The sequence below is a fragment of the Pongo pygmaeus genome, chromosome 11 (genome assembly GCF_028885625.2).
Source record: "Pongo pygmaeus isolate AG05252 chromosome 11, NHGRI_mPonPyg2-v2.0_pri, whole genome shotgun sequence".
NCBI classification, from domain to species: Eukaryota; Metazoa; Chordata; class Mammalia; order Primates; family Hominidae; genus Pongo; species Pongo pygmaeus.
The window spans coordinates 136646076-136669182 of record NC_072384.2 but is presented as its reverse complement, the minus strand read 5'-3'; the positions used below and the strand labels follow the sequence as shown (position 1 = coordinate 136669182).

At 46.7% G+C, this 23107-nt stretch overlaps 1 protein-coding gene across 11 annotated transcripts in view; it reads right to left on the bottom strand.

The window, feature by feature from the left end:
* The window catches only part of AGAP1 (ArfGAP with GTPase domain, ankyrin repeat and PH domain 1), a 634886-nt gene that overhangs the window by 65846 nt on the left and 545933 nt on the right, over positions 1 to 23107 (bottom strand). For 9 of the 11 annotated variants that reach the window (XM_054477354.2, XM_054477355.2, XM_054477357.2 and 6 more), the window contains 2 exons: positions 19982 to 20072; positions 11495 to 11717 (listed from right to left, as the gene is read on the bottom strand). In XM_054477354.2, coding sequence (XP_054333329.1) covers positions 11495 to 11717; positions 19982 to 20072 — 314 coding nt within the window. Of the gene's footprint in view, positions 1 to 11494; positions 11718 to 19981; positions 20073 to 23107 lie in introns of those variants that run through there. The other 2 variants (XR_010122906.1, XR_010122903.1) reach the window with 1 other exon arrangement.

The following is a 23107-nucleotide window of genomic DNA, read 5'->3' as shown; positions in this document are numbered from 1 at the left end:
GCTTAAATTGGACAATCTACTTTCTATTGTTGAGTTGTAAGTATTCTTTTTTTAAAAAAAATTTCATTTTTTTGAGATGGGGTCTCACTCTGTGGCCCAGGCTGGAGTACAGTGGTGCAATCACGGCTCACTGCAGCCTTGACCTCCTAGCCTCAAGCAATCCTCCCGCCTCAGCCTCCTGAGTAGCTTACCTATGACCACAGGTGCACGTCACCATACCTGGCTAATGTTTTTTATTTTTTATAGAGATGGGGTATCCCTATGTTGTCCAGGCTGGTGTCAAACTCCTGGGCTCCAGTGATCCTCCCACCTTGGCCTCCCAAAGTGCTAGGATTACAGGCATGAGCCATCATGTCCAGCTGCAACTGTTCTTTATATATTCTGGATACCAGACCCCTATTAAATATTAGATATTTAATTTTCAAATGTTTTCACCCATTCTGTGCATTTTTACTTTTCTGACACTGCCCTTTGAAGCACTAAAATTTTTAATTTGGCGAATATCCAATTTATCTATTTTTTCTTTTATTGCTTGTACTTTAGGTATATCTAAGAAACCACTGCCTAATCTAAAGTCACAAAGATTTATCCCCTATTTTCTTCTAAAAGTTTTATAGTTTCAGTTTTTGCACTGAGGTCTTTGATCAATCTGGAGTTAATTTGTGTGTGTGTGTGTGTGTGTGTGTGTGTGTGTGTTTTAAGACGAAGTCTTGCTCTGTCACCCAGGCTGGAGTGCAGTGGTGCGATCTCGGCTCACTGCAACCTCCAAGTCTTGGGTTCAAGTGATTATTCTGCCTCAGCCTCCCAAGTAGCTGGCATTACAGGTTCATGCCACCATGCCCAGCTAATTTTTCTATTTTTAGGAGAGACGGGCTTTCACCATGTTGGCCAGGCTGGTCTTGAACTCCTGACCTCAAGTGTCTACCCACCTCAGCCTCCCAAAGTGCTAGGATTACAGTGTTGGAGTTAATTTTTATATATAGCATTAGATAAGAGTCTAACTTCATTCTTTTGCAAGTGGATATCCAGTTGTTCCAGCACCATTTCCTAAAAAGACTATTCCTTCCCCATTGATGGGGAAGATGTCTTGGCATCCTTTGTGGAAATCAACTGACCACCGATGAAGGGGCTCATTTCTGGACTCTCAATTCTGCTTCATTGATGTATATGTCTATTTTTACACCAATATCACACAGGCTTGGATCACCATGGTTTTGCAGTAAATTTTGAAATCAGAAAGTGTGAGATCTCCAACTTTTTAATTCTTTTTTCAAGATTGTTTTGATATTTGACGGTCTCTTACTGTGCCATATGAATTTTAGGATAAGCTGTCAAATTTTTGGGGAAAAAAACAGGTAGCTGAGATTCTGAAAGTGATTTTGCTGACTCTGTACATTGATTTGAAGAGTACTGCCATATTCCAATCCATGAACGTGATGTCTTTTCATTTATTTAGGTCTTTAATTTCTTTCAATGATGCTTTGTAGTTTTCAGTGTACAGGTAATTTATTCCTAAGTATATTACTCTTTTTGATGCTATTTGCAAATGGAATTGTCCTTAATTTTATTTTGATTGTTCATTGCTAGTGTACAGAAAGAAATACAATAGAATTTTTTTTTTTTTTTTTTAGATATGGTCTTGTTATCTTGCCCAGGCTGGTCTTGAACTCCTAGCTTCAAGTAATCCTCCAGCCTCAGCCTCCCAAAACATTGGGATTTAAGGTATGAGCCACCGCACCTGGCCTTTTTGATTTTTTAAGAGTCAGTCTTGCTCTGTTCCCCAGTCTGGAAAGTGGTGGTGTGATTGTGGCCCACTGCAGCCTTGAAATCCTGGGCTCAAGCAATCCTCCTGCCTGAGCCTCTTGAGTAGCTGGGACTACAGAACTGTGCCACCATGGCCAGCTAAGAGTTCTGCACACTGATCTTGTATCCTTCAATTTTGCTTAACTTGTTTCTTGTGGGTTCCTTAGGATTTTCCACATGAAAGATTATGTCATCTGGAAATGGAGGTAGTTTTACTTCTTCTTTTCAAATCTGGATGCTTTTGGTTTCTTCTTCTTGCCTAACTCCCTGGCTTGAACCTCCAGTATAATGCTGAACAGATCTGGTGACATTCTTGTCTTGTTTGTGATCTTAGGGGAAAAGCCTGCAGTATTTCACCATAAAGTACAATGTTAGCTGCGGGTTTTTTAGAGATGTCCTTTATCAGGTTCAGCAAGTTTCCTTTTATTCCTAGTTTGCTGAGTGTTTGTTACCATGAAAGGGCACTAGGTTTTGTCAAATGTATTTTCTGCATCCCTTGAAAAGATTATGTTTTTTTCTCTCTTTACTGTATTAATGTGGTATATCACATTGATTGATTTTTGCGTGTCGAACCAACCTTGCCTTTCTTGCATTCAATGCCACCTGATCACAGAGTATAATCCTCTTGTAGATGCTCTCTGGCTGTAACATCTGCTGGGATATACTGGATATGCTAGGCCAGACAACAGTCTGGTAAAGGAAGAAAACAGAAGACTTGAGTCTCAAGAAGTGAGGAATGAAGTCCGGGGACTTGGACTAACACAGTGAGTTCACAGGCAAGATTGTGGACTTTTATTTTTACTACTTAGTGCAGACAAGAGTGTCTCAAACTTTAATGTGCATAAGAATTACCTAGAGAGTTAAAACACACCACTGGACCCTACCCCTTAGGGATGCTGACTGGGTAGGCTTGGGTGGGGCTCAAGAATATACCTTTCCATGTGATACTGATGCTGCAATAAACCACTATATAGATACAAAGCAAAATAAACATGGACCACATCTTCTATATCAGCAGGCCCTCCAAAACCCCTGGGGACGGCATGGACCACCTGTCCCTCTCACTGCCAGGATGCATGACCCAGGCCTCAAAGCTGATTGTATCTTCCGGATACAAAGGAAGCCCAGGAAACTTCATAAATATTATTTTCTTTTAGCACTAACTCTACATAATTAAGTGGGTGGAAAAATGACTAGTCTCTTCTTAGACATGAGGAATTACCCTGTTTTTAAAATTAAAATGGCAGAAGATGCTGGCCATGAAACCAGAACCAGGAACTCTATGGCCTGAGACATGGCTCCATATTGTACCATGCAGATAATAAATATGATTGTGAGGTCTCTGCAATACAGGCTTTACATTCCCAAAACGCAGTGTCAGGTCAGGGACATGAGCAGGATATGGTTATGTGAAACGCGGTGGCTCTAACCCTGCACCTGTGTGGGTGGATCTCAACATTTTACAGTTCACAGTGCTGTTTTCTGTGGAAGCTCTTAGGATTAGCACTGATGGAAGAGAATTAAGACTTCAGAATCATGGCTGTGTGACTTAAAAGGTCGAGTTTTGGCCAGGCACAGTGGCTCATGCCTGTAATCCCAGCACTTTGTGGGGTGAAGTCAGGCAAATCACCTGAGGTCAGGAGTTTGAGACCAGCCTGGCTAACATGTTGAAACCCTGTCTCTACTAAAAATACAAAAATTAGTTGGGTGTGGTGGCACGTGCCTGTAATCCCAGCTACTTGGGAGGTTGAGGTAGGAGAATCGCCTGAACCTAGGAGGCAGAGGTTGCAGTGAGCTGAGATTGCGCCACTGCACTCTAGCCTGGGCGACAGAGAGAGACGCCACCAAAAAAGTCAAGTTTGCTACATGAATGTAAACTAAAACGGAAGAGGCTTTATGATTACTTATATTATTGTAAGTGAAGCTACTGTACAGTGGAAAGACACTGTAGTTACATAATACGTTTGCACTACTTATTTAATAAGTTTGACACACGATGGCTACTGAGATAGAAACTGACCAGGGGCGAGTGGGAGGGGATGCTGCTAAACATGGCAGTTCTCCCAATGTCACTACTGACATGGATTTGGCAGAAAAGGAACAGGAGCAGCAGCAGGACTGCAGAGCGGCATCTGGAGTCAGATCCTGGTACCTGCAGTCTGACCTGTGCTCCCATGTGACCTGGCACACGCCTGGGAATGGGGATGATCCAAGCACACAGGGCACTGTGCGCTCCGGCCATGTTTTTGTCTCCCTCCTCTTCATTAAGAAGAAGAAAGAGAAAAGTTCCCTAGAAGACAGAGAGTCTCTGGTGCAAAATAAGCAAAACACCACTGAAAGACAAGGCCCTTTGGAAAATGCTTGACTGCTGGAGGAATCAAAATAGAGGCCATATTTATTGGCCCATGTTATATAATTCAAGCCTAAAAAGGTTAATCTTCCCATTCCATTCCTTCATATACTCCCACAAGCAGACACAGGCTTGAACGTGGTCAGGGCACCTGGAAGCCAGTTGCTGCCTGCTGATGACTTGCCTTCTCATCTGCCAGGGGTAGTAAAAATTCTTAAGCATCAGAAACTCCTTAATTGTCACGACGGCCGTATTTCAGAAGGTAAATGATAAGGATTTTCAACCCTAGACAGCTCTGTGGTAGCAAAGCCGGCTCCCAGCACACACTGGTTTCTTGCAGGATCAAACAAATAACTGGGGTTCGTGTGCGGCAGGCGGCATGATAAACCGAGAGCACCACTCTGTCTGTCTGGTTCAAAGGCAAATGTAAGTATAGTTATCCTTGAAAAAGCAGATCCCATTATACTTAACCTCATGGAGAATCTTAGAATCACCTTTCTTATAATTAGAGCCAGTCTTTATGGAGAGCTTGCCCGAATTCCCACCAAGCTCCCTGGCGGAGGTTCACTAGATGCACTGCTGTATCTGTTGTCAACTGTAATCTATAGGTATTATTTTAAAGGCAGTGTTAACGTAATTCTCATTTGTACATTTTCCTAACTGGCTTAATATTTATAGCAGAATATTTCTGATCCGGGCCCGGCGCACTAGTAAACTGAAGCATATTTAGCAGTGTGCTAATGAGGACCACCCAGTCATGAAGGGTGGCTAAGTGAGTTACGGTTTTCTCAGTCTGATTCCAAGTTGGCTTGCTAAGAGAAGTTGCTAAAATATCTTAAGTAAAGGCTGAGGTCCCCGAGCAGCTGTTGCGTTTGCAGAGCCGAGGATGTAAAAACTTTATTGGTAGTAAATGTCACTCCTGCAAGCAGACGGTGTGCCTGCAAACCCACGGCTCCTCGGAGGAGGCTGCCACTGTCGTGGCTTGAGCAGGGCATAGTCCCCGCCTGGACGGGGAACTGGGAGGGTGGACCCGCTCTGCGGCTGGGGCCAGGGCATGCCCACTGACAAGCATGCCGCGGTGACAGAAATTCACTTTGAGTTGCAATTAGTGGCACTGTCATTTTCGGGGGCTCCTGCCAATTAATTAAGCCTGTCAAATAGAAAAACCACAGCATTCACATGATAATTTATATTGGAAGAGACGAGGCTCACAGGGCACAGCGGCTTCCGACACAAACAGAATTCTCCCTGAGAGCACTGAAAGAAACACATGAAAACAAGGCACATAAAACCACACACAAAAGTGTGCATGTGTGTACGTGTAGGGGGGTCTGCACGGGGAAGAAGAAAGTTAAACTGTCCTTGCTATAATTGTTAACTCTGATCGCCGGAGTAGAAGACAGGCTGATTAAAACTCCAAACGAGCCCCCAGCTCCCTGAACCCTCTGCGTCCGGGATGATAGAATCCGAGGAGTTTATTCATACCATTAAGCCCCAGAGAACTTAATTGAAAGAAGAGCACAGCCCGGACCTTGACAAGCCGGAGGTCACAGTGATTGCTGCCGGACATATTTAACATTAAGATAATCAGGCCATTAATTACCCTTTGGATCATTAAATCAGCCAGTTGCAAAATGAAATTTCTGCCTCTATTACTCACTTGAGAGACCACAGGGGTGGCCTTTAATTTATCAGTGAGCTTGAGATACAAAGGCTGGGGCTGGGGGAGGGCAGCCGGGGAGGGGGCCCAGGCCCGGCAGTGGCGGCAGGGGCAGGGCATCAATCCGCCATGCTCGGTGATCGTGGCAAATTAACTAGGTAAGATAACCTCCGCTTCCAAAGGCAGGAGCTGGGGGTATGTAAATAGATGAGGGCAGACAGGGAGATCAGAGTCTGCACACCACTTAGCAGGATAATAAAGGAAATCATCCTTGATTATCAGTGCTAATTTGGACACTGCCGGTAGCTTGTTATGCGTGTTCTGAGTAGCATTTAATTAATTCAATTGCTTGTTAATGAGGGAAGTGACATGTGGGGAGCAGATGCCACCCAACTGCAGATGGACTCTGGTCATCGCGGCAAAGTCCTTTTTTTATTTTTTTTCTCCTTTCTCCCCCTCCCTTTTTTTTTTTAAAGAAAGAAAATAGGAAAAGGTGTCAAGCATAGAGGAACACTCAAAAGAGACAAAACATTGACCTCAGCAGGCCAAGAACTGTTGAAAAATAATAAGATGAGACAATCCTGGGGCTGTGTGGGCAGTCGTGTTCCCTGAGGCCACATTTGGAACAGTGCATCTTTACGCCAGAAATTTGAGCCCGAGATTACTATATTGTGATCTTATGATCAAACCTAACAAGACAAAGACACAGCCAAGTGGTACTGCTTTTAATATCTCAGAGTTAGCTGTAGGGATCCAATTATTTTCAGTTTGGATACATTTCCCCTTTATCAATATCTCCATGTGCATAAATAAGATGAAAGTGGAGTTCCAGAATCAAAAAGAGACGGAACTCACATCACTGGGCTGACTTGTTCCATCTGGAAGTGTACGGCCAGTCTCTCCCACGCGGATTTCTGATGTCTGGCCCCAAATCTTCCTATCGAAGGCGACATCTTTTTATAGGTTAAAGACAAGAAGGGAGTTTAGGCACAGAGGTGAACTTACAAATAATGGGGGGAAGAAAAAGAAAAAGGATGCTAAAAAAGGGAAAAGAATACGTACTAAATCAGCAAACTCGGTTCCCTTCCAAGTGGCATCAAAGAGGTAATGGGTGATTTCAGTTGCGCTTAGAGCTCCCCTCAAGAGCTCTTTCACGGAATTGAAAACACTATTCTCCACTTCCAGGTTCCTTTGATTTCCTGGCCCAAATCAGCAGGCTCCCAAGCCGCCAAGTAAACAGGCTATCTGCACTGAAATGCAAATAGCAGCGAGTCCCTGCAGGGCCTTGGGGGCCAAATGCTTTGACACCAGGACACAAAGATGGGGAGACGCAGTGCCACGCAGAGCGAGGCTTCTGCCAAGAGGAATGTGGCGCCAGAGGGCTCTGCTCCGTCCTGCTAGGAAATCACTTGCACTGCAGCCAATCCCAAATGTTTTTAAGTGCAATGGGGACAACAATAAAGAACAACGGGCCAGGGCGCTGCCGTGCAGCCCCGGAAACACCGCTGTGCTGTGAGGGAGAGAGGATGTGCGTGGACGGGTTTACTGAGACGGCTTTGCTGGTGCTGCAAACGTCAAAGCCCCAGTTTCACTCACATGAGGAATTCCAAGGCCCCGAAGTAGCAAGAGCACCTGACATGTGTTCCATGATGACGAGTTCCCGCTTTCACTCATTTACTCGTTCAATCATTCATTCATGCAGGAGACATTCGTGCGACTGTTTTAAACATCTTCACCTCTGAGCTTATTACTCTTGCCTTTGAAAGGCTCACCAAGGAGCTTGGCAACTTTTCCTTACAGTAACACCATGTACCTCTAACACTGGAACCCAGAGCCCTGCCTGGCTGGTGGCCTCCGGCCCAGCTGCTCAACGCCCTACAACACGCTACGTTATGGTACCGCACAAACACACAAGCCGGGTGTTATGAAGTCCTGTCCCATACACAGCTGATGGCTCCCTTTTTAAACCCCTAAAACCTAGTTAGTTCTGTCCACTGTTACTACCTCACCACCACTTCAACATCCCCACTTAAAATCAATATTTTAAGTGTGTGCTTAAATGGTATCAATAGCAATTAGAGAGGGATTCTGATGCTACCACAGATGTAGTTAATTGTTGTAGCATTGATCTGTTCTCTAAAGCACTTCTTTCTCCAAATTAAACCCCCATTACAGAGGGGGACGAAGGGCGTCCTCTCCCCTCCTGCGACAATAAATTTAATATCGAATGCACTGGGAAAAAATGGCAGTTGTTGCAGAATCCATCCAAAAAGATTTTTTTTTTTCTTCCTGGGAGTAATTAAAAGATGCTTTTCTTGACTAATGATTCCCCTGTTTAGGAGTGGGAAGTCAATACTGCTTCAGCCGCCGTCAGCTTCAATTGATCATGATGCTGCTCAAGTTTGAACGGCAGTTCTCAGGGCGGCAGAGATTCACTGGAACCAATTATAAGCCGTCCGAAGCTGCCCTAATCAGGGGTGCAGGCACACAGCAGAGGCCAGATGTCCAGGGCGCCTGCTGTCCTAACTGGCCGCACGAATAGGTGACTCCAGTGTGCGGCGGTCTCTTTGGAGGAAGATCTGTGTTCTATTTCCCCATGGTCTTGAATCTGTGTGTGTGTGTGTGTGTGTGTTTGGGGGTGGGGGCACGCAGAACGACACATTTCTAATTATATTCCACTGTCAGAATGAATCTTCTGCACAAGATGGAATGGACCAGAGCTCCTCGGGAAAACAGCTGGGCCCTTTTACAAAGAATTACACCAAATATATTGCACTTGGCTTTTCCTTTGATAGAGATAAAAATTTATTAAAATATTTCTTTTTGGTATTACCTCAGGGCCACATTAAAAGAACCTTCCAGCTGTTTCTACTAACAATCGTAGGTTCTGCAGAGAGACCAGGAGGGGCGGAGTGGGGCAGACGGATCGGGGGTGGCTTCGAAAGGCAGAATCTTCTCACGTCATAGACAGAACTGCGTGCGGAGATTCTGGCCCCGGCTTTCACTTTTCCATTTTCTATTGAGGGGATGTGCAAGAGGTGGTGAAGGTGGTGGGAGTCTGAATTTCTACTCTGTTATTGGGCTGGGTGTGTTTTGCTTTGGACAGTGTAGTTAAGGCTTCCAGCATACTCTACCAGGACCCTGGCCTTCCAGCTGGAAGGGACACAGACCTTGCTGGCTGCCTTTAGTCCTCTTGGGAACAGGTGGGACAGACAGAACCCATGAATAGACAAACCCTTCCCCTCTCCCCTGCCCCCAGGGTCGCTTTTAAGGTGCCAGCCCTGGCTCAGAGGCCCTTCCTGCTTCTGCTCTTTGGGCCTCCCCCATCCCTGCTCCTCCTCATTCATGGGAGGCTCCCGTCCACAGTGCTGTACTCGCCGACATGCACACCTCCCCATGGGCCGGGCCGAGCCTGCATCCACCAAGGCCACTCCCACCCTCCAGCCCGCCTTCCCACCTGGTCCCCTGGCCCTGGCCCTAGGAATCACCCCCTATTTCAGAGTCCAGCTCAGATGCCATTTCTCCAGTGACACTTCCCAGAACGCACCTACTGCCAGCACCCTCCCGAGCCCTGGCATCCTCAGGCGGCCCTGAGAACCTTCACCAATCACCAGGAAACTGCAATCATCACTCACCGTTTCTTTTCTACGAGAAAGTGCGCAATGATTATTTGCTGATTTTCATTGAAAACAAAACTCCCCAGGAAAATTACTACAGGCACAAAGAAACGTTCAATTATCGTATGTGTTTATCTTCTTAGCTGCAAAGGGAACTTAGAAATTCCAGTTACCTTCAGCAACAGCACAGAACCACATCACCAACACCACAGTCTTGGAGAGGAATTACAACTCGGTCTGCTCTTTAGGAAAGCCAGTGTGACTAAAGAAAAGACGGGACTTAACTGCAACCACTGCACTTGTGAGAAAGCAAGTCTCTGCAATAGGTCTCTAAAATATAATGATGTGATGTACATAACACTGGAAAAAAGACTGGGCTCTACACTCAAGAACTTAATTCAAGGATGCAAATTAGAACTACAAAATACCTGTGCACACACAATCTTCATTTATGAATGAAGATGAAATTATAAAATATTTATCAGGTAAAAAATGAACCCATATCTTTGCTTCCAATAATTCCAAATGGTTTCTATATTTTAATGGATGGATAAACAAACTTTTCTAATAATTCATGATATTAAAAATAGTGAATGTGCTTCTTTTACATATAAACAGTAAGATGCATAGTTTTTTCCAACTTATTTCAACGTTTTCTGCATTCATACATTAAGCTCAACCTAATTTCCAATCATTTTTCATTTTCAGACCCAAGTTTCCTCCAATGTTATGATTATCTATGAAAAAATAGATATTAAAACATGAGTTCGTCTTTTAAGCATGTTCATAGTTGATGACCCAGCTGATTTCTATGGTAGCATTAAACAAATCAAGAAAAATAATTTTTAAAGTGCGTAATTTCTTCGGTTTGTAAGAAACTTACCTGTCTACGCTATAGAGCATAACTCATAAAGAGCTCGCGTATCAAAACCATGCAATTTTAAACAAATATGTGCTTTGCACCTTTCCTGTCCTCCCCACTACCACAGAATCCCTCATACAGAGAGCCAGATGAGTAACACACCAGTTTCATTCTCTCCAGTGAGCCAAAGGTGGCTCCAAAAATTCATTTTTCAGCGTTAATGAATTGAAGCCCACCAACCCTTCTCACGTTCTTACTGCTCTGCAGTAGAAACCGGTTTCTGTGGCGTAACCACACATTACCAATTGAACTTTCATTTTATCTGATCAGCAGCAAAACAAATCAGAGGAACCTAAAAAGTACCAGCGATGGGAGACCTCTCCTCTCCCTTCATCTCTTCAGACACCTGAGAGGCAAACACGGACAGCAAACCTCAACCTCCTACTTCCTATTGTGGGGGAAAATGAGCAACCCTGGAAGCCACTTGCTTTAGACAAGTACGGAGATGAAATGCTCTATTCTGCCTCCATGTCATATGCCTTCTCAGAAGACACACCATTTTATCACCCCTTAGGAACATTAAATATGCATGTGTACTCAAAAACGGTTTATAATAGCTGTAAATGAAAAATGAGAAACTAAATGGCCTCAAAATAAATGCGTTTTTTACACTGGATAACAATTAACATTAATGAGGAGTTACACCATACATTATGCTGAACTTGGTTGACTAAATGTGTTAGAGATATATTTTAGAAAATAAAATAGATTTTGTTACCATAAAAATAACTTTTGTGTGATGGTGGGGGGGATCGACAGAGCAGATGCTTATCAAAGCTATAAGAATAACAAAATTAAAGGATCAAAAATTCATAATTAGTGTTAACGGCACAGCTTACGCCTATTAGAAATGTATTAATTAAAGTAATATATTCATAAGGTTAGAAGCTTAATACATTTCTAAGAGGGGGAGAGAAATCCCCAAGGCCTAAAAACAAACATAAAAAATTAAGGAGTGTGAATTATCCATGTCTGCTTAAGACCAATTTTAAACACAGACATTCCTATGCCGGATGAATCGGAATTCCTGAATTCCTACAGGTTATCAGGGCCTTCCCAACTGTGGCTGTCATTATGATCACTTCCAGCTGCCTAACTGTTGGCAAACGTGTCGGGAGCCAGGCATCTTCCAGAGTTCTTACCTTGTGGAGTCTACCGAGGGTTTTGTCCGCCCCTGGCTGCTCTCTTCCCAGACGCTGTTGGCTAGCTCGTTCCCGATGGATGACATCACCTTGATGAGCTCGATTGGCCAGTCATCCAGGTCCAGAGATCGGACTCGGGAAAGGTGGGTGCCAAGATTCCGGTGGATCCCTGAGCACTCGATGCACATGAGGGCGCCCAAGTTCAAACTGGCCCAGTTGGGATCTATGGGAAGAGGAACAGAGTGCTAAATGCAATCAGACCATCAAGTATCATTCCAGCTGTTCTTACAAACACAAGGCCACGAATCAGTCAAACTTCACATCGACAGAACCACATCCATGGCTAGAAAAAATGCTCCGTAGCCAGTGCTCAGTCCTGTTTTAGGTGTCCCAAATGACTGGCAGTTGGTAGTAGCTTCAGAACACATTTGGCTGAAACCAAAGCCTTGGAATTTCCCACACAATAAATAATTGACAGCATTGGTTTGGAAAGAAAAGATGCACTTTCCCATACGTCACAGCAGCATTCACCTTGAGAGGGCTGACCTGTGTGGGAAAAAACACGTGTGACTCGGCATCCACTGTGGACAGCTGCTGCCGAGAGGGAAGGAGAAGTGGTGCTGAGGGGCAGCTGGGTGACACCGTGACTCTGGTCATTCCTTCATTGCTACCTCTGCAGCCACTGGCACATCAAAGTTTCCAGTAGGTACACAACGGGCATGCTTGCAAATTTCAAAGATGAGAGAGAGGTACACTACAGTGAAAAAATATCGTTTCCAGTGATCTTATTTAACTATAGCTACTGAAGCAACTGCACTGCAGGCAAGTTGGTGGGCAGGGCCCTTTGGTGAGGTTATCACGCAGCGCAACCAACGCTGACTTGCAGAATGAATGGTGACAGGCTTTGGGCTGTGAAACTAGACCTAGGACTAGCGCAAGGACTGTGCAGGACAAGAAATGGGTTCAGACAGCAGCAATGGGACCCCAGAACTGGAGCACTCACTGTGTGAAACTGGCTGGCATCATCAGAAGACCAAGAACTCAGGCCCGGGTTGACTTCATGCTAGAATCTACAGCTGATGTGCAGAGATAGGGTTGACCTTGATAGACACTGGCTTTCACCACTGTAAGTAGATACGGCTTACTCACCTGGGAATAGGCAATGCTTACTCCGGGCACACTTGAAGAGTCAACAAAAGACCAAGTAGCTCAGGTCACATTTGACTCACTGGGGAGACATCCTTTGTTTTATAAATGGCAAGTAACCAGCCATAGCCTTACGCCAGTTGATCAGAAATCAGAAAGCCAGTCCTTTATTTAACATCTACTACATATGCAAGAAGGCAGTGATAGATACCACAAGAAATGTGAGAAGAGGCCAGGCGTGGTGGTGGCTCATGCCTGTAATCCCAGCACTCTGGGAGGCGGAGACGGGAGGATCACCTGAGGTCAGGAGTTTGAGACCAGCATGACCAACATGGTGAAACCGTCTCTACTAAAATTACAAAAAAATTAGCTGGGCATGGTGGAGGGCACCTGTAATCCCAGCTCCTTGGGAGGCTGAGGCAGGAGAATCGCTTGAACTCAGGAGGCAGAGGTTGCAGTGAGCTGAGATCCTGCCCCTGCACTCCAGGCTGGGTGACAAAGCGAGACTCCTCAAAAAAAAAAAAAAAAAAAAAAAAAAAAAAGAAATGCGAGAAGAGAGGTCTGTGACCTCAGAGAGGTTCTGACTGGGAAGGGGAAACCTATGCATCAAATGAAAAAAACCCAAGCAGAAGAGAACAGAGAAATGCAGAGACTCAATCAGCGCTGAAAAGTACAGTCAGAACCAATGCACAGGTGGCACGGGAAGGAAGAGGGCAGCAGGCACATAGAGGAGGCCCTGGCCTGGGGGTGTGGAGGGTGGAGGCATGGCACACAGCTGGCGTGGACCCCTCCTCGCCTGTGGCTCTCCCTTTGTGTCTGCACAGCCCACCTCCCCACTGGCCCCCTCTGCTTCTGCACCTCCGGGTCACTGACAACCAGGTCTCTACCTCCTGACCATGGACACAGCACAGCCAAAGTCACCAGCCCCTTCCAGGGCGAAACCCAAAAGACCCCTGTGGCCAACGTTTCACTCGGCCTCTTGTGGGCTGGCCACTGCCCCACCCCTCCTCACAACACTGACTACTACTCTTTTTTTTGAGATAGGGTCTCTTGTGGTGGCACAATCACTGCTCACTGCAGCCTCAAACTCCTGGGCTCCAGTGATCCTCCTGCCTCAGCTTCTCGAGTAGCTGGGACTACAGGTGCATACCACCACACCTGGCTAACTTTTTACATTTTTTTGCAGAGATGAGGTCTTGCTATGTTGCCCAGGCTGGTCTTCAACCACTGGGCTCAAGCAATCCTCCTGCCTGGGCCTCCCAAAGTGTTGGGATTACAGGCATGAGCCACTGTGCTGGGCCAGTGCTAACTTCTGATACCTTTTTGGTCAACAACCTCTCTGGATTTTTGCCCACTTTCCTGGTTGCTCCGTTGTGATCTCTTTCCCAGCTCTTCCTCCCTTACCTCAGCGTTCCTGTGGGGTCATCTCTTCTGACTCTGTAGTCTCTTTCAGGCCAACCCAACCCACACTTCAATCACCACCCAAGCACTAACACCTCTTCCTGGCTCCCGAATTATTACACACGCAACGACCACGTACATTTCAGTTGGGAGAATCTCCTAGTCAACATCCACATCCACTCTGCAAATGCATTCTTCTGCCAGGTCCCTCCTGTCTCAGCTATTCAAGCTGGGACCCCAGGGGTCCACCTTGATTTCTTCCATCATTCCCACAGCCAATCACAAGGTTCTCAACCTCTCATAAGTCCAACCCTTTCTTCTCGAACTTACTGTTCCCATGGGCGTCCTCACCAGCATCGCAACTGGGGTGCAAGGGGCTCCTGTCTGCGGCCTCGCCTGTCACTTCCCTGCAGACCTCTTCACACAGCAGCCAGGGCCCCACTGAACACGGCATCTCTGATCATGTCACACCACCACTCAAAACCCAGCACCTCTCCTGCTCCCTTACGTCCCAGCATCCAGCCCATCACCAAGTGCTGTGGGGAATGCTCTGACACATTGTCCCCACTCACATCTGGATCCCCATAGCCACTTGCCTAAACTCTTGCCAGAACCTCTGATTTGGCTCCTAAGCCCACCCCACCGCCCTCCATGCCGCTGTGGGTTGCAGATACAGAAGCCACTCATGCTGGCCCCTCGTTCAGACCTTGGTGCACCCCCTCCTACCTTCCCCCCAGCAGCTCCCAGGCTGTCAGGTCCAGATCTAAAGGATGACATTCATGCGTGGGACACATTCCTGTGCCAGACTCCGAATTCTGTGAAACCCAAAATGTTGCAGGGGGTAGGGGTAAAATGTTCCAGGGCCCCATGCTCACCACCCTCTGCTTAGAGACAAGTAAGGCTGGGGATGACTGAGGGGAGAACCTCTCGTCCGCTCCAGCAGAGAATGACTCATCGGCAAGGGTTGTTATCTAAGCATCACCACGGCAATTTCCTTGAAAGACGTCTTAAGGCCCAACTGGGACACTTCGCTGTGTCTCCGCCTGGGTGGAGAACCTCGGCCTGTGGCTGATCCCAGCCTCCTGGCACGGACTCAGACCTCTGCACTGTCTCCTGCCCCGCCACCTGGCTTCAGGCCTCACTGGTCCCACAGCCCCAGGCCTGCCCTGCCTGCTCTCCAGGCCCTCACACCTGTGTGCGTGCCACCTGCCAGTACTGCCTTTCCACCTTTGTCCTCTGCAAGCCTCTCGCTCTCCGGGCCTCAGCTCCCCTCCTGAGAAATGAGGCTAATAATTCCCATCCTCAAGGGGCTGTCAGAAGGATTAAAAGCTACGAGGCACTTAGAGCAGTGACTGCCCCACGGGAAGTACAGAGTTAGGTGTTGGCTGTAATTACATCTGTTCCTTCACATATTCAACCAATATTAACACACTGGCTTCTGGGGATACAGCAGTGAACAAAACGGAGAAAAATCCCTGCCCACAGAAATGTAGGATGTAGATTCTACAGGGACAGACCAACCAGGAAAAAATAAAAAAAACTAGGCCCAGCACAGTGGCTTCCACCTATAATCCCAGCACTTTGGGAGGTCAATGGGGGAGGATCGCCGAAGGCCAGGAGTTTAAGACCAGCCTGGGCAGCACAGTGAGACTACCTCTCTACAAAAAATTTAAAAAATCAGCTCGGCGTGGTGGCACGCACATGTAGTCACAGCTGCTCAGGAGTCTGAGGTGGGAGGATTGCTGGAGCCTAAGAGTTCAAGGCCGCAGTGAGCCATGATTGCACTGCTGCAATCATGGACAGGCCCTGAGAGGCAGCCCACCCTTTCTGCCGCACTGCTGCACTCCATCCTGGGTTATGGGGCAAGACCCCATCTCAATCCGTGCCTGCCCCGGCCCAAACCAGAAAAGAGCTAAGAAAATCGTAGGATACACTAGAGCTAGGAAGCCCCCAGGGCAGAACAGCAGGCAGTAGGGATGTGTGTGTGTGTGATTTCAAACCTGGAGGTCAGGGAAGGACTAAGAGGCGACAATGGGACGGAGACCCGACGTTGCGGGACCCGAGGTCCTATTTGTGGGCCAAGCTGAAGATGAGAGCCTGGATGTGCTCCTACCATAGGTTGCGGTGGGCTATCTGGTGGTAGTGGTGGGTGCCAGTCCCCTCTTGTGTGCAGGCCTGGGGTTCACAAAGGGAAATAAGGCAGGATTCTAGACATCAGAAAGGCCCAGGAGAGAGGGGCACCTGTGAGGTCCACACAGCAGGGCGGGAGGGACCAGCGCACGGTCAGCTCTGACCAGGGCTTCATGGGCAACATGGATGGGCAGACAGACAGCAGCAGAAAGGGTGGGCTGCCTCTCAGGGCCTGTCCATGAAGGTCAGACCTGCTGGTGAGGGCCACTGAGGGTCCCAAGCCCTAGGATTCTCAGGGGCCCTCAGGTGTGGACTTTCCTTGGCATGTTCCTGGCAGAAGGCAGGCAACAGGTGCCCTAAACAAAGGCCCCACTGTCTGATGGGCCTGGGACACGCTGGGTTGGGCCATGCTGAACAGGTATCTTCAGAGCAGTACTCCCCGGAAGCACAGGTGTCCAAAGGCTGCAACTTCCTGGGAGGTGGATGTTGTTAAGAGTTTCCCAAATTCACTGGCTCTCGGAATCCCTTTCTAGACAGGCACCCTCAAAGCTCCAGAAGCTCAGCGTCCACTCTGGAAACAGTGCTCTGGGATGTGCCCAGTGCACAGACAGAGGGGGCTCTTGGCGGTCTAGAGCATTCTCTGCAAGAACTGGGGGTCAGGGAGCTGTTACCACAATTCAAAATTCCACGCTGCATGAAAATCCCCAAGCCTCGAAAGACCCTACCACTCAGACACAACTGGTGCTAACCTTCCAGAGTGCAGCCTTACATATCTTTCCCCTCTAAATACCTGTAAATACTCATTAGGTTCATCTAGACTCATTGTCATACCCCTTTTTCATTTTACAACACATTATGAAGTTTCTTTATCTCAATTAAGCACCACCCCTCCCCACTTTTTTTTTCCCTTGAGACGAAGTCTCACTCTGTCGCCCAGGATGGAGTGCAATGACATGATCTTGGCTCACTGCAAACTCCGCCTCTCGAGTTCAAGTGATTCTCCTGCCTCAGCCTCCCAAGGAGCTGAGATTACAGGCAACTGCCACTGTGTCCAGCTAATTTTTGTATTTTTAGTAGAGATGGGGTTTCACCATGCTGGCCAGGCTGGTCTCGAACTCTTGACCTCAGGTGATCCACCCACCTCGGCCTCCCAAAGTGCTGGGATTACAGGCGTGAGCCACCGTGCCCAGGCTCAATTAAGTCTTTTTCCATGATTTTTAAAGGTAGCAAAGAGAAGACATCATCATGAACTGCTCTTCAATTGTTAGACATTTGGGATGCTTCTGATTTTTTGCCATATAAAGCACCGTGATGAACATCTGGAAAGACAGATCTCTGCACCCGCCTTACTCAATCCCATCGGTTTAGTTCCTGGAGTCTATACACCTGGAGTCAAGGGCATCCACTCTTCAAAAGCTTTTTATATACATTGTCAGAAGGCCCCATGGAGGTGTTGACAGTTCATCCTCAGTGTGGGCACTGTACCTATCCCAGTACTTTCACCAAAATTGGGTATTTTTACTTAACAAATCCTTGCCAATGTGCTACATCTTCTGAGCCTTTCCATTCTTGAGAAAATACAGCAGGCTGGCCAACAGCTGGGTTTGAATCCTGCTATGGGACTTGCTATTTCTGTGACCTCAGACAAATGACTTGACTCTTTAGGCTCCCCGATTCCTCCCCTTTAAGTAGGGCCCACAGGAGCAGCAACTACTAGGGTTGCAGAATGAAAACACAGCGCATGCGAAGGTTTGGCACCGGGCTGACGCAGACCACACATTTAGCAAATGCGTGCTTGGTATCGCCTCTTTCTCCTGAATTGTCAAACTCTGCCTTTTCCCTTTGTCCCTGTCTATCTGCTCAGGCGGTCTTGCTCAGAACAAACTGGCCCATACCTCCCCTGCACTGGCCTCCCTTTCCCACCCCCCATCTGCACTCACATGCACAAGCTCATCTCAGACAGGACCTGCGACCTCCGATTTGCCAGGTATCACGGTCCCCGCAAGCCACGGATAGCTTTCCTTTTAAAGCGACCTTCAGATGCACGGTGGAAACAACTGCAGGCATTTTCCTTAATGGATGTTCTAATATTTCTCAGATTCGTGCTTTTAAAAAAGCTCTTACTTTTAAAACTTTTTGATAGAAACACACTTCAAATAACTGCTTCTCTCTTCGAACTTCATTTCACCACACATTTGAAAGTAAAACTTAAACATTCAAACATAAGGAGGTACTTTAAAGAAGAACCTCAAGATACCTGGAGAAGAACCCCTTCCCTCACCCGCAGGACAGGCTTCCAGAGAGGCTGCAGACAGACTTTTGATCTCTCCCCTGCCTGCTGTGCTGCTGAGTGGACTCTTGGGGGGCGGGGCGGGGGGGGTGCTTCCTTTCCCTTTTGTCTGGAGCAGTCCTGGGCTCCCGTCTCCCTTCCCGGCCGAGCCGACCCTGGCTGGCCTCCTCCCTGCTTTGCCTCTATTCCAGTATGTTCAAAATGGTCTGGCCAGATCCATCTCCCCAAGTGGAGCTCAGGGTCCATCTCCTTCCTGCTCTAAAACTCCAATGATGTCCCTCTGCTTACAAATGAAGAACAAAGCTGGAAAAAGATTCACTTGGCACTCACACTCCAACTAGCTTCTACCGGTTTTCCAGCCCAGAAAGCACCTCTGATCCTACAACCACCCAGAGAAGCTCTCCTCAAGCCACTCCCTTTGCTCACAATGATTCCTTCAGCCTCTTCCCTGTACAAACCCTGCCCATCTCCAGAGCCCTGCTGACACGACAGCTCCTGTGTGGGTGGCAAGGCTGCCGCGTGCCCCCGATGGCTCTCCCCAGTGCTTAGCTCCATGGTGAGCAGGTAGGTGCCTTGTCCAGTGCATTTCAGGCTTCAGGACGGCAGGACCCACCATGCCATGCACGTTTGACTCCTGGGCAACACCCAGCCTGGTACCAGCACCTCTTACCTTGTTTGAACTGGACTTCCTTCTCTTCAAAACACTACTTAACAAAAAAAAATGTGAATGGAAGAAGTTTACTGAATGTCTCCAATACTGTCTCTGGGCTGGGACTGCAACCATGAAAATAAGTCCCCACTCTCAAGATTATGAACAACAAAATGACTTTTTCAAAGGGAAAGTAATAGTATGGATTAGACAACGGAAAGCATGAAATAAAACTGGGGTACTCAATGGCACAAAGCAGTAATTACAACTTCTATCAGTTCAATCAGAGGCTTTAGTGGGTAATGGATTTAAGACCAAAAAAAAAAAAACAAAGACATCATTTGATGGCAAAACCCAGAACATATGATTATGAAATTAAAAAAACAACACCCAAGAATCTCTAGGCAGGAATGAACCAATTATATTCTATTTTTATGAAAAAAAAATCAATAAGTGATCACTGATTAAGCAAAAAGTAAGCCAGCCGCCACGCCTAGCTAATTTTTAATTTTTTGTAGACATGGGGTCTCCCTGTGTTGCCCAGGCTCGTCTTGAACTCCCGGGCTTCCCAGATTTGGCACAGGCTGTGGGTGTGGGGTTGAATCCTTCGCACCTCAGGTATAACTGCTGCTCATCGGATGCCTAAGGCAAGGAAAGACTCACAGAAACGCACCCTGCAGCCAGGGGCGAGGCTTGTGTGGAAGGCACTCTGTTAAGGTAAAATCCAAACAAAATATCTCAGTTTCCTAAAAGCAGTTAACTCTTATCTGCCAAACAGGACAGTTGCGAGTCCCCTGCAACCCGGGCCTAGTGGGACCATGTGGTCTCCAGCTACACAGCACCAGCCCCTGCTACCACTGCGCACACTTACTCTGGGTCTCGCAGTCCACACAGTGGGAGTTCCCGCGCATGTTCCGGATCGACTGCAGGGCCATGGCCTCGCTCTGGCTCGTCAGCCGGGACTGGGCATGGAGGAAGACAAAAATACAAGGCGTAAGCACCCCGGGAGAAATGCACATCACTGATAACATCAGGGAAAGATCAAACAGATTGGGAGCAAATGTAGGATGAGGGTAATTTCTAAACAATCACTCGTGTTTTGATGTCTTTGGGAAAGAGCATAACTAAAGGAGAAATCATCATGCATGGGGTGGGGGGAGGGAGGAAATGTCACATTTTAACACTCATCAGCTGAGACGGACTCCGCCAGAAATGAGCAAAGAGGAGAGTTCTGGATCATCTGTGAATAGGCATGGACCACGGTCACCTGGAGAAGGTAAATGGGTAACCTTCTGGGCAGTAGCCACATGTCTACTTGGTAGGAAGAATGAGAAAGAAATAATCCGTTTATAAGCCCAGGGTTAGGGCTTCATCAGCAATGTAAGACGTATCTCATAGTTCCTTGTCAGAAAACCCCATCCATACCACACATCACCCTGGGAGATGCACCTGTCATCTGAAGACCCTCGGCTGCCACAGTGACAAAGCCACTCACCAGGGTGGGGGCAGGGAGAAACATGAGTATAGCTGAGGGTGCTGATTCTTAACCTTACACTTGATGGCTTGCTTTATTTTTATTTATTTATTTATTATTATTATTTTTTTGAGCAGTGTCTCGCTCTGTGGCTGAGGCTGGGGTGCAGTGGTGTGATCATAGCTCACTGCAGCCTTGAACTCCTGGGCTCAAGTGATCCTCCTGCCTTAGCCTCCTATAGTGTTGAGATTACAGGTGTGAGCCACCACACCTGGCTCTACGGTCTTCTTTAAAAAGGATTTAAAAACATACATGCTCATTGCAGCAAGTTTAGAAAACACAGAGAGGGGAAAAAGAACATAAAATTAATAAACAATGATATGGCCATCCATAGTTAAGCATTATTAACATTTTGATATCTGTTCTTTTAGCCTGTTGTTTAAGCACATCTACATACACATATGTACTTTAAAAAGCCAGCGTAATACATATTGCTGCATAGAAACCTGCCCTTTCCAGCCTAACGAAACTTGTTCATTGCTCACTGCTGTCACATACTCTCTGACATCATCATTTTAAATGGCTGCATAGCATCCCACTTAGTGAAGACCTACTTATCAAGTTCTCTTTGATGGACATTTAAGTTGCTTCCAATTTTTCTCTATCATAAATGATGCTGTAAGAACATATGATTGCTAAGTCTTGGTACACACTCATGATTATTTACTAAGAACAGATTCCTGGAAGTAGAAGTTCTAAGTGAAAGGATATGTACTGGATATGTACCTTTTTCCCCACCTAGAGAGAGGGTCTTGCTCTGTTGCCCAGGCTGGAGTAGTGCAATCATAGCTCACTGCAGCCTCCATCTCCTGGGCTCAAGTGGTCCTCCCACCTCAGCCTCTTGAGTAGCTGGAACTACAGATGTAAGCCATGCACCTGCCTATTTAAAAATTTTTTGCAGAGATGGGGGTCTCCCTATGTTGTCCAGGCTGGTCTCGAACTCCTTGCCTCAAGTGATCCTCCCACCTTAGCCTCCCAAAGCACTAGGAGTACAGGCGTGAACCATCGTGTCTGGCTGATATGTACAGTTTTTGAGGCTTATTTATTAAGTATGCATTTTATATTATGGTTAAAGCAAAAATTGATCAATTTCAGAGGACAGTTACAATAAGCTTGATTTTTGTGTAAGAATTCTTCATAAATTGAAACGTCTCGTCAAATTGATGTGAAACAATATATTACTTGCTACATAATAATAAATTATAATGTATTAATTACTACTGTCTAATTAGCATCATGGGTTATTGAATTTTAATTCCCTTTGGTTAGATACCCAAGTATTCAAAATATGTTTAAACAGTTTACACTGGCAACTGGAATGCACGTGTGTGATCACACACACACACACACACACACACAAAGGGATGTGCCTCTGTCTCTCTGTGTACCTGTATCATTTCTGTGGTTGGTTGGTTTGTCTGTCTGTCTAGCTATGCCTATGCCTGTATCAGCTCTCAATTATCCACTGGCAGGTAAAATACTATAAAGCTGGTGGTCAACTGGGCCTGTGTTTTTGCCCTCCCGCTACTCCTTGTGGACAGTATTTCCATGTTTTACGCCCTCACACCTGTTCAACCAATGCCCACGATGACCAGCTGTGAGTCGGCCACCTTTGGTTGCTCAACGAGTCCTCCTCCCAAGGGAGCAATTCCCCGGAGCACAGGCACCTAGTGAGGGCCAAGAGGCAGCATTCTAAGGCTGGTGTGTGCATGAGCCGAGACACGAGTGGGGAGGAGCCTGGCAAGGTGTGGAATGGGAAAGGCTGCCACCATCCCAGATCTTCCTGAATTAGGTCAAGGTGGCATGGGCTCAGAGTCTGCAGTGAAAGATTGTGATTTCTCCATGAAGGCGGGAATCTGTGCCTCTTTGTCGGTAACACATCCTGCCTCCCCGCCTTCCTTCTCAGAATGAGCTGCCCACGTTTGGAGGATGCCGTGTGCTGTTGCTCCCCATCGAGGTGGCCCCAAAGTACCCTGTGCTCGTTTCAGGAGGCACATCATGGATGCATGTGGACGTGACCCAGTAAAGCCAGGGTGTGTGGAATGAAAGGCAGTGGTTCTCCCCACCTTAGGTATAAAACATCTTTTAAAAAGGGAAGCAAATTACATTATAATAATAATGACTGTGGTCTGGTTTACCCTGGTTAAAGAGGGTAATAAAATAAGACACTTTATCTTTCTGAAAGACAGACTCTCTTTTTAGTGACAAAGCTGCACATAAATCATTGGCAGAAATTTCTTTAAATGGTTACAAATGAAACTGCAGGTCGGTGGGTAACATCCTTTCTCTTAGTTCCTAGTTGATCATAGTCTGAAATATCAAAATGCTCTCCAAAAGTCTAAGACGTTCCAGCAAAGAGGTTAAAGACAAACATTAAAATAATGAAACTGAAGCAATCCTTGATGGGAAAAAGGACTTTTGTAGAAGGAACATCACTGAGCAGTAGCCTAGAGAACACAGGTT